Genomic DNA, 12,359 nt, shown 5'->3' with positions numbered 1-12,359 from the left:
CATCAGCACCCACATGCAAGGTGGCTGAGCCTGTACCCTCATACATCAGCACCCACATGCAAGGTGGCTGAGGGAGATACCTGCGTCTGTGCACAACAAGAAAGATATTGATCCCGAGATGCTTAGACAGGAAGGGAGGCAGAGACCAGCTCTCATGAGACATTTCTTGCTTCTGTTCGAATCCATACAAATGTAATTCAGGAAATTTCTCATCCCGGCTTTACGTACTCACAGATTCAGTCTGCAAGACAGAAGTCTTGGGACACTCCTAGGTTCTCTTTGGCTTCTGGGGAGTGTGGTGTTTGTTGCCCAGCCCTCTCACAGACAGGCCTGACCCATCCAAGGGACAATTCTGGGTGTCTTCTCTGCCATTCATTTACCTGCCCCACTGGGTGTTTGCTTTTGAACCATGCACTGCCATTCACTCGGCTATGGGAACAGATGGGGGTGCCTTCCTACCCCACATCTTGGTTCAGTTGGCCCTGTAGCACAGCAACTGATCAGAACTCTCACCCAGAGGTAGCATTTTCATTATATTTCAATTTCACAAATGATGGGAAGGACCAGCTTATAAAATAAAGCTATGTATTCAACCTCTATGGGCTTCTCAAGACAATGGATTTAATATGTTCATGAGAAATTCCAGGAAGAAGCCTGTAATGAAAGCTTATTGCCTCTCAGGTGCCACTGGCCAGCCATGTGTCTTGTCCTTCCTGTTAATTAGAGCAGAAAGAGTATCCTGGTGAGATGGATCCTCACAGAGCTCAGGCCTACTCTCCTTAGTAGACCCAGGCAGTTCCCATGCTGCCGTGAACGCCATCACAGCCTTGCGTGGGGTATATGGGGTGCAGACAGGATATTACAGTGTTCTTGGAGAAAAAGATACGAGCCTACTTTACCAGATGCATGAATGATTAATGAGGGGGTAATTAGTTACTGTTTGTTAATTGTTTTATAGACACAAAATGCTGGCTAAGAGCTAAATGAAGGCATAGGAGCGGCAAAAGTCCAAAGACTTCACCCCCCCCCCCCAAATGCTGATCTTGGAAGCAGAAGGTTGGTGCGAGGGAGGGATCTTAGAGACTGTTTCCTTGGTGGCTTGTACACTGTACTTCGAGGGACTATCTGGGCAGTCATCCAGCAACCACCTCCCAGGAACCTCCCCCCTCCCACACACACAAACAAACAAATCTCAAGAAGAAAACAATGGCAAATTTTCCAAACTCATACTTTCAGCATGGTTTGATGGCAGAGAGTGCCCAACCTTTAAAATGTCCATGAACACACACACAAACACACACACACACACACACACACACACACACACACACACCATCGAATCCTAGCATCCTCTTCTTCTTCTTCTAACTATGGCAGTCAGCTAGCCAAAGGCTTCCTTGCTTACGCCCAAGGGGCCTTTTGACATTTGGTTCCCTTAGCTCCAGGGCTGTGGAGAGTGCTGCTGGGCCCTGGGCCTGGAGTAAGTATCTCTAGGATGGTCAGACAAAGGTGCAGTATCCATTTCTCCCACCTTCATCAAACCCACAAACCAGCAGCATCAACACTCAAACCCATTCCATCCTGTAGAAGATTTAGAATACTTTAGGAGTGCTGGGAGACAGCTCTATTGGTAAGGCTTTGCCTTTCCAGCTTGAGGATGAGAATGTGAACCCAAGAAACCGTGTGAAAATAGCCAGGTGTGGTGGCACATGCTTGTAATCCCAGCACTGGTGGCTAGGTGGATCCCTGGGACTTATTTGGCAGCCTGCTGGGTGAGCTGCCAAGCCAGCAGGAAACACTGTTTAAGATAGCAAGGTGGACAGCTCCCGAGGGATGACACCTCTGGCTGTGCACGTGTCACGAACATACCCAAGCATACACATCAAACGCCACAGCCTAACACACACTGGGTTTCAAAAATCTAGTATTCGGTGGGTATGGCTCTGAACTTTATGCCAAGCTTAGGAATTGAGCTCTCCTCTACCTCGTCTCCAGGCTCACCTTGAAGTACGAGCCACTGTCTGTCTGACTCCAGCTTGCACTGAGAGAACATCTTCCCTTCTAGCCCCAGCTCTGCACACAGGAGTGGAAGCCCAATGTGTCTCCTTTGCTTTCTCATGTCCCTGTGTTCCCTTCCTCACAAATATCTCCTCTAATGAACTTCATGGCCAGGGAATGGGAAGGTCAGCTATATACAGGAAGGGTCAGAAGCTCACCCTTTACCTCAAATGTTGTCTGTAGCTGGCAATGGAATTATCTATAGAGCTGAGGTGATCTTAATATTAAAATATCTTTCCACTGTGATTGCTTATGTAAAGTCCAAGGTCAGAGAAACATGCTCGGACAGGTACAACATCCAGTGTGGGAAGTGTAACCTTCCTACGGGTCCTCAGTTTGCCATGGCCCGCCTCTCTAGTCATTTTCATGCGCTGAACCTCTAGAGACACTATCTATGCAGGGTTTGCTCTCAGACCTATAAGTGTTGATTCATCCAGCCTTTCTTCATGGGGTTTCTATTGGGCTTCATTCATGTCTCGTTGGCTCATTTATTTTTTTTCTCGATGTCTCCTATCTAAGAGCTAAGAATTGCCAAAGCCACTGAGACTTCCATATTCTGACATGTTATTTGGAGGCTGGAGGGAATAGACCTAGCCCACTAATTCTAGAAACCATGTCAGGTGGGACACAGGTGATCACGGTTGCTCTTCACATGGACACTCAAGTGTGTATTACCAACTTCATTTCTCACATACAGTGCCATTAGGAAAACAGATACACGACATCTTGATGGCTTAGGTAACACCCATGTGACTCAGGAAACAAACCCAAACCCAAGTTTTTCATACCCGGATGCTATCCCCTTTGCTCTGTCCACGTTACCATATCTCTTGCCTTTCTTTCTGCTCGCTAGCTTTCCTTCCTTCCTTCCTTCCTTCCTTCCTTCCTTCCTTCCTTCCTTCCTTCCAAACTTCATTCATTTGTTTGCTCCTCTTTTCCTTCCTTCCTTCCTTCCTTCCTTCCTTCCTTCCTTTCTTTCTTTCTTTCTTTCTTTCTTTCTTTCTGTCCCTCCCTCCCTCCCTTTTTTGAGACAGGGTCTCACTTTGTAGTTATAATTTCTTTTAGACAATGAAAGAAACAAGGAAGTATGATTGAAATGCTTGATTCTGCTATTATCCGCTATTTAAGGGAGATAGAGACTGTAGGAGAAGCGTTGGTTGGAAGCAATGTTGAACTGACATTTTCTTATCCTTTTTGGTCCCCGTTCACATCACAGCCACAGATTTTAAGAAATGACTGCACAGGGTCCTTAGTGACCTAAATAGGAAATAGATCTCCAAACCCCTTATTCATCACCAGCTGGTGCATTAGTCTCATTAATAACTAGGGCTTAATCCTCCACCTTCAAAGAGGCTTTCATTACCCCAAACAATAATTTTTTTAATTACCAAGATGGCGTGGCAATTGCATATTGAATACTAAGGTCAATTTAAAAGTAATAAATACTTTTGAAAATTCTTTGAACATTTTAATGAATTAAAAGTTATGAAATATTTATAAGCAGTAGCAACACCATTTAGTACCATTAATAAAATAAATACATTAGTCAGAGAATGAAATTCATTACTGTTTTACTACGAGACATCGATGTCAATGACAGAATACTGCTCCAAATTACTTGTAAAATAGACCAATTATTTTAGTGTGATTAATCTTTTCAATTATTTCTTTTATGTAGTTGTAATTTGAAAGTAATTTTCTTCTGGGAGTACCATGACCTCAGCACATCCATTCTTTATTTATATTTAAAACCTCTTTTTGGATCTAGCCTCCATTTTAGGGTGAGTTTCAATGATTCGATATTCAAAACAATAACCCAAACAATTGTTATTGTTCCTAAGCACTCTATAGGCGTTTGTAATTGGCTTCATTAGTGAGCATGAGTAAGTCGTCAAAGTAAGGAAGTCATTGCCAACAGTAGCTGTTCACTGGTAGGGAAGGCAGCAAAAGACTTTGGTCCTATGGCCTGGCTCTGTCTCACTGCTTTGGATTTTAGTCTGCTGGAAAGGGGCAGTCTGGGAAGCATGTCTAAGGACTCCCCAACTTTTCTGTCTTCCCCACAGGATTAAACAATATTAGTTCTTTGCAAGGCACGAAGACTTCTAGGGACGAGGTCACAAAGTGACAAAGGAAATGACATTATCGGAGGTGAAGGCGCCAGTTGTAGGGGAAAGAGGAACAGCTGCCTTTAAAACCACAAAACACATCTAGGCTATTAGAGTCTGCTGGAAGCAAGAGAGCTTCCCCTCCACCCCATGGCTTGGACAAGGCGCAGATGGAAGGCAGAAGGTGTGTGGGACTCTGCGAATGCCGCCTGGGATAGCTGTGCGGAATCATGCTCTGGTTGCAGAATAAGGAGACTCAGCTTAGTCAAGGGACGCTAGAGAGAGGAGGCAGGGGTATTTATCATGCCAGGCACTGGCTAGGAGCTCTGCACACAATATCTGTTTTAATCTCCCAACAAAGCTATAATTATGTATTATTAGCCCATTTAATGATGAAAAAAAAAAAAAAAACAAAGCCCACAGATTTAAGAAACTCTTCCAAGCTCACAAAGGTGGCAAGTGACAGAGCTGAGCCTCCACACTCATTTGGTCTGATTTAAAAGCCCATAATCTCCTTCCTCCATTAGGATAAGCAAACCTTTATTGAGCACTCACCATGAAAACAGTGCTCTTTGTTGCTAATTGAGACACCGGAATGAAAAAAAAAAAGACTTTGATTCTAGGAAGTTAGCATCTATTGAGTGAGACACAGAAATAACTCTGCAGAGAAGTGGATTGTTCTAAAATAGAAAAGCATGGAAACATGATTCTGAAGTGAGACGGAAAATAGTATCTCAGCTGAGATCTGAAAGAAGTGTGGGGCTGCGGAAGACAGCCTGTGCTGCAGAGCAGGCCTGGAAGGAGCCTCGAGCCAAGGAGGTGTTGGGAAATGTGAGTCAATTTCAATAGCTGGATGAAACCAGGACTTGTGTTGTGTACACAAAGGTGCATACATTCCTGTGTGGGTGCTGTATATTTGCACATGTGTGTGTGCACACGCACATGCACGCATGGGAGAAGTTTGTTCACAGAGGCCAGAGGTCAGCAATGGATCCTGTCCTTAATCTTTTTCTATTTCTCTAACTTTTTTGTTTTGTAGACAGAGTTTCTCATTGACCCCATAACTCATTGGGTTGGCTAGCCTGGCTTGCCAATGAGCCCCAAGGACCTTCCTGTTTCTGCTTCTCAATAGTGAGATGATAAGCATGTACCAGCATGCTCTTTATTTCTTTTCATAGTTACTTAATTTATTTTTAACATCCGTTCTGAGGATTGAACTTAGGTCCCAATGCGTTACTGACTAAGCCGTCTCCCTAGCTTGACATAATTTTAATGCTTACTTTTAAGTGACTTAGCTTACTTAATAAAGTCGAGGTAAGAGATTTTGGGGAAAGAGAGTTAAGAAGGGGTGTTTTGAAAATAGGGTTTATCCAGTACAAATCGGGTTTCTCTGGAGGCTGTGGTTGTGGTTTCCTTCTGCTGTGCAATTCCAAGGAACAGACCCCATCTTTGCAGAGTTGGCTCAGTCCCTTGAAGTGACAAGCCCGGCTGAGTGGCAACCTCTCAGACCAATCTTATGTGGTTTTCATCACCTACTGTGCATTTGGCCATTAGTCCCCATCACCAAGCTGTGCAGGGGGCCAATTTCTTCCTGCGAATGGTGGCTTCTCCATGGGGAACTGAGAAGAAGCAAGGAGAGAGTGGCTCATTTTATCTGGCTTCAGGCGAGGAGGGCCCAGAGAAGTTCGGCAGCCCCCAGCACCCTTTAGGCTGCATCTCTAAGTCAGTTTCTTATTGACCCTCAGGATGAGGTCAATGCAAGGAAAACTATTGACATATTGCTATTCCCACTTTCAATTAAAAAACAATCAATGTGCCAATTCCGGAGGAGACCTTTAATGTCCTTTCAGATCTGAAGGGTAGACTTGTCTCCGGAAATGAAGAGGTGAGAGAGGGAACTGAAATTCAGGTTTTCTGATTGCTGGTTCAGTATTATTCCAAGGTCTTCGGAGAGAGCAACAGCGGAGCTAGTTTGTAGGGAGACATCCCTGCAAATGGAGCAGCTGCCTGATATCGCTCGTGCGAATTAAGTGTAATCTGGGATGCCCTTTGGGGAGCAGTTTCTGTATCAGATAGAATGAAGATCTTAAAGCCACCATTCCACACTCAACCCTAGACAGGAAAAAACAACTGTCTATTAGGGTCAGTAGGTTCTGCGATTTCTATCTTCTGGGTAAATGTCTGTTTAATGATCAGGCAGATGCGCCCGTGGATGAACGGGCAGATGTACTGGTAGATGCAGAGATGAGTATGCTATAGAAAGGGGGAGGTTTTTTTTTCCATGAACCCCAAGACAGAACACTACCGCAATCTCCATCTAAAAGCGCAGTTCGAGGACCCTGCTGGGGCATGGTTTGCTGCTGGAGCACATAATGCCCACTTTGGGCCAGTCTGCCAGGAGCCCATGCAGTCATCCCTCATTTTGCCCAGCAGGATTTTGGAGCCTACCCCAGACTCTGGTTGGCTTCGCATGCCTGATCAAAGAATTGAGCTGGTCTGTTTGGCCTCTCTCATTTCTTCATATCCTGTCTTGGGCTAAGGAGGATGTCCTCCACCGTCCATCATCGTCTTTGCTGGACCAGCTGGCATAAACCATCAACCTTTGCCTGAGAACACTCAACTAACTTTATGCCCAGAACACCGAAGCCAGGCCCCACATGGGGAAGAACTCATCTTATAAAATATTGTCTAATATTGAAAGTATTCTAATCTCATACTTAATCCTGATCTTGCAAACAAGGCATGGAGTATAGCTGGTTTTGGCTTTCATATTTTATATGAGAACAGAATTATAGGATCAGAAAATCTAGACCACAGAAGAGCTGAAAGCCACGAGCTGTCTAGTGGTTCTCAAATTGTATTTTAGAAGTCTCACCATGGAGCATGCCAGCCTGTAGGAGAAGTGGTTCTGGCCTCTGTTTTTTTTTTCACCAGTTCTGCAAGGGTAACTTTACACACTAGACTTCAATGTAAAACTTTTAAGCACGGTTCAGCTTTTATAGGAAGAGTGTGGTTTAAGTACCTTCAAGGCAGTCCCAGAGAAGGTAAGATATTAGTGCATCCCCAATCCTGAGGACAGGGTAGCTGTGGTTGCAACCCTGAGTTTGTTCTCTTGGATCCCTTATTTCTTCTGGCCAGTGAAGACAGTGAAAGCCCTCATGACGCCCTCCCTAGAGGTACAGGAATGCAAGGGACCTACATGGCTTTTGGTTGAGAAATCTGTGAGCGAGTTGAACGTGACTCCAGTCTGGGAAAGCTCAAATGTGTTTCTTGCAGGTTTGTGAAAGAGAAGAGGAATTCTGGGGGCTGGGAAGAAAGTGTATTTAGGTTCCCAAGGGAGTCGGTCGCAGCTCCCTCCTTGTTTTACACATGTTGGTCCTTTGAAGTTCTTTAGTTTCCTTTGGACCAGCAGGCAGTGGTGCATCCCAAAGGCCCTTGACAGTCGTGGAAGGGTGAGGGGAATGCGGCCTTGGTTTCTTAGAAACACTGAGGTCGAAGGAGAAGGAAGGATGAAGCACAGTAGGCTGGTTAGCAATGTAATGTATCGCATTCCAAGGGAATGCTTTAGGTTTTCGGTCACTACACTTTGATGTAGTCACTCTTCCTGTGGTGACCTTCCTTAGGAAGCAGCTGAGAGTCAGATGACTTCCAATCCAATTATCAGCTGTGACTCGGGGGTGATGACTTCATTTGCTGGGCCTCAATGTCCCCATCCAACTAACAGATGTAATAACAACAGTACACAGCTTTCAGCACTGGAGCGAGGATACAGGAAACTAACAGAAACACACACAGGGCAGGGCCTGGTGTGAGGAAGTACTAAATGAGCGTTTACAATGTGTATTTTGCAAGTTTCTCAGAGCCCCGTGGATGCTGTTCATGCCATTTCAGGATCTGGTCCTGCGCACTCTGGGCTGCATGGTTTATGTAGGAATCTCTCTGAAGTGGGGGGCCTTGGGTAGTGACCTCTGGGCTGTTCAACAATGAAAGGCTTTTTATGAACGGGATAGGGAGCCCATATTTGCGTGTCTCTGGAGGTTGGTGTCCGGCTCAGCCATACTCAGGGTATAGACTGTTCTTTCACTAGCTTTTCTGCCCAATTTCAGGCAATTTCTACTCACAGCTACCTTCTCTTGGAAGTAGGTTCGCTGCACTAGCCTGGAGCTATGAAACAGGATCAGTATTTATTAATCCATTGATTAACCAATCTGTCAACAAGCATTTGTGTGTTGTTTCCCACGTGCTTGGCACAGTGATAACTGCCCCCTTGAGCAAGCAAAGAAATAAAGGACAATGTATTGGACCTCAAGTTAGGGTCCCCCAATGACTAGTTGGCAAATGACTGTGGGATTTAGATGCAGACGATGTCAAAGTCATCCAAGCAGGATTTCAGTGGCTCCCAGTAACACATCCCGAGCAAGGAGGTACAGCACAGTCCCCATAATATTTTCTGACATAAAAGGGGATTAGGGATTAACTGTGCCCCATTGAAGCGACTGCAAGGAAAGGGAACACTGCAATTTTCAGTGTGAGAAAGATGAACAATAGTCTTAGGGAGACCACCTAACTGATGCCAAAGTCCATATTCATATACAAAAAGGATGTAAGAAGAATAGGGCATGTGGCTAAGAAAATGAAGTCTAAAGGATAAATTCAAGAGTCAGCAAAGTAGCCATCCAGGTGGGGCTGGCACATGCCTTTAATCCCAGCACTAGGGGAGACAGAGGCAGGTGGATCTCTGAGTTCGAGGCCAGCCTGGTCTTCCAGGATAGCCAAAGCAACACAGAGAAACTCTGTCTCGAAGCAAACAAGCAAACCAACAACCAACAACAGTGAAGAGTCTGCAATGTGGCACCTATAGTAGAATACAAGCACAGATAGAATACAAGGTGGCCATGAGCTCAGTGTTCTGGTCCATTTAGTGTAGGGATCAGAGGAGCAGGAAGGAGTTGAGAGAATTCCACGGCATACAGTAACAGATCAAACCTCAGCGTCTGCACCTTCTGCAAAGGCAAGGATGAGTCGGTGGCTTTGTGATCAGATCAACTTTGGATCCGGTTCAACTCCATGTTTTAGAGATTTTGGCAAGTTTTGAAACACCCGTGACATTCAGTTTTTCTGCTTGTGGGATGAGAAATAGGAGAAATGCCCCTGTTCTCTACCATTATTGTAAAGCTGTGGCAAACAGTACACAGGAACGGGAGGTGGACTCTTAGCCTCAGCATCTGCAAATGTCCCATCAACACTGGTGTACATTAACTGAGCATTGATTAGATTAAATGTGCACATTGTGACAGATGTCAGTATTGAAAGAGGAAATAGGTACATCTTCGGTCATTCTGAAGACACCACAGATAGATGTTGTGTCCCTTGCAGGGTGAACTGTGCCCAACATCTCCTGTCAGCCTTCTCTAGATGAGCTAAAACAGCGCTCTTTCTCACTGGGGTCAAGAAAGAGGAGTAGTGTTATTAGCTGTGTTCCCCTTCAGACTTTATCTGTCCCTCATTTTGAGGGGGAATCAAGTTACAATTGGGTAATAGACTAGATACCTTGTAGACCCATCTACACCCCTGGCTAGCATGTCATCAGCTTGGTCCATACCTCAAAGATGCTATTTCTTCTCCTCTTTCCTTCATGACCTAACCAAAGCCATGACCCCAGAAACCACAGACTCTTGTCTATAACACAAAGGCCTCAAGCATGTACCAAAGCATCACCCTAAATCCCCTTGAGTTTTAAACACGTGAGTGCAGTTTTAGGGTGATTCTTATGTTCTGATCTTGTCTACAGCCTCTGAATTTGCTCCATTGCGGGAAGAGGGATGCCAAGTGCTCAGGACATTCTGACATCATGATCTCTGCTTTATTTTCTCATAGGCCCACAGCAGGTCCTCCTTATGCATTGGTATTTAACGCATTCTGGGTAAAAGGAGGGATGCGGGGATGCAGAGATCCAACTGTTTCTCCATGAAGACCATCTTGTCCTTAGACTTGGGCCTCCAGACCTAGAGACAGGAAGGTGGCTGGACCCTAAGGACTTTCCCAGGTTTCTTGATCAGAAAGAGGCAGAAGAGGGTGCTCTGCAGAGGTAATTTTCTGACTCATGGAAGATCAATGAAGGAGGTGAAGTCCTTGTTTTGCAAGAATGGAGAAACAGCTAAATTACAAGCTTAAGTTCTGTAACATATTCAGTGCCGTACACACAAACCCCAGGGGAAGAATTCTCTAGGTGAGGGGGGGCTTGCAAAACAAGGGATGAAACATCCGTGTACCTGGCTGAAATTCTTAATTTGAGAATGCAGAGTTTTTGCAGAGCCAGGTGTTCTGGTGGTATTTTGTGCTGGATATCTGGGCCTTTGTACTAAATTGGTTTTCTTTTCCCTGATTTTTTTTTCAAATGGGATTATGCCATTTGTGTAAACTGATGTTTTTCCCATGTGACAGACAGTTCTATTAACTGGTTACATTTCAATTGAGGGTGCCTTTTGGATGGAAGAGATTCTTAACATCTGTGAAGTTTAACAGCGTCCAGAGACCTTCACAGAGCCTCACGTTCACAAATGTGGAAACATTCACGCACACTCCCGGCTCAATCCCAAACCACATTCTCTCAGGCCTGGCCTCACAGCACAGGTTCACCACCGTTTCCGCTGTAACCAGTCCATTCTGTCACATGGTGATGAGTTTTCTTTCCCCCCACATAGAAATCAGTTATGACAGAAACAAGAACATTAAAAAAAAATCACTTGTGGAAATTCTTGGAAGGCCATCAATGAAAGGACAGTCACAGTGGCAGAAGGAGCAGAGTCATTGCTCCACCTCACAACTAAGAGCATTAGCTTCAAATCCAGGCCTCTATACGCAACAGATGACTCTCTGTGAATGGGCCTTCATGCTTGCTCACAACTATTCTAAATGGAAGCCCGGTGGTGGTGGCGCACACCTTTAATCCCAGCACTCGGGAGGCGGATGGATTTCTGTGAGTTCGGGGCCAGCCTGGTCTACGAGAGCTAGTTCCAGGACATGCTCCAAAGCTACAGAGAAACCCTGTCTCGAAAAACCAAAAAAGAAAACATATCCTAATGGAGAAGTAAAATAACGGAGAATTAAGGTCTATAAGTACCACTGGCTTATTTCCATGTTTCATTCTTAGGCTGCTCAGGTCAGAGGCTCCTTACACGAGAGTGCCCTTCAGTGGAGCTTTGAGCAGAAGCAGGGACAGAAGCAGCAACAAAAGTGATGCCTTCCTGAAACCTTTCTTTATTCGTACGTTTGGGAAGGAACAAAGGATGCTTCTTGTAGACAGGGAGCCTTCTGATGTGCAAGAGGGGCTCAGCCTCACATAGCTACCACTGGTTTGTGTTAGTTTCCTTTCCATTCAGACTTGAAGCAATGTTTAGTGAAGCATGCATACAAAATAGGATGCTGAAAACCAGGATAGGAGACTCAAACCTACAGAGGGAAGAAGACAAGCTCACCAGAGGCCTACGAAGGCCTAAATACCGTGATGAGTATTGCATTTGGCTAGGTTGTCTGGAAGCAAAGGTTAAAAAGGAAAGAAAGAATAAAAGCTTAACTTGAGGTAAAGTCACAATGGGGCGTCTGTGCAAAAGAGGTTCAATGACACAGTGGGCCACGCCCATTAGGCTTGCACTAAAGTAAGCTAAATTTCCACATCTAACCATTTTCAGTGTTCTCTGTTAAAGAGCCCAGATAAAACCAATAAAATTACTCCTGAGTTTTGCCTCCAGAAAAAGCCAAATAGTGATTACCATTAAGTTATGGGGAGGGGAGAGGTGGATGGAGACGTAGGTGGAACCGAACGACAGAATGTTGGTAACTGATAGCTGGGCTGCGGCTGGGAGGTGGGGATTCGTATACTGCTCTATTTACTTGGTGTTCATTTACATTTTTCGTGATAAAATATTATTAAGTGGCAGGAAGCATTTGTCGCCACAGAAGTCAAGTTAGCATATTATCTAAGAAAGGCTGTATTCCACTTAATAAAATTTTAAGATAAGTAGATAAAACCTTTTTCTGGAATTCTTTGAAAAAAATTGCTTTCCTGGGCTGTGGAGCACTTGCCAATGTTCAGAATCAGTTCCTAATCGCTGCAGACTTTGTATTCAAGCTAAATACAGTCATTGATGTATTCAAGACAGGCCGGAGAGGAGAGAGAGAGAGAGAGAGAGAGAG

At 44.8% G+C, this 12,359-nt stretch overlaps 1 protein-coding gene across 1 annotated transcript in view; it reads right to left on the bottom strand.

Annotated features, from left to right (window-relative positions):
- Positions 1–12,359, bottom strand: part of Alk (ALK receptor tyrosine kinase) — a 739,399-nt gene that overhangs the window by 172,546 nt on the left and 554,494 nt on the right. Inside the window, exon 6 of the mRNA XM_013354040.2 lies at positions 9,511–9,532. Coding sequence (XP_013209494.2) covers positions 9,511–9,532 — 22 coding nt within the window. The remainder of the gene's footprint in view (positions 1–9,510; positions 9,533–12,359) is intronic.

The sequence above is a fragment of the Microtus ochrogaster genome, unplaced genomic scaffold (genome assembly GCF_000317375.1).
Source record: "Microtus ochrogaster isolate Prairie Vole_2 unplaced genomic scaffold, MicOch1.0 UNK26, whole genome shotgun sequence".
Classification (NCBI taxonomy): Eukaryota; Metazoa; Chordata; class Mammalia; order Rodentia; family Cricetidae; genus Microtus; species Microtus ochrogaster.
Note: the sequence above shows the minus strand (reverse complement) of the source record. Positions and strands in the feature narration are given on the sequence as shown.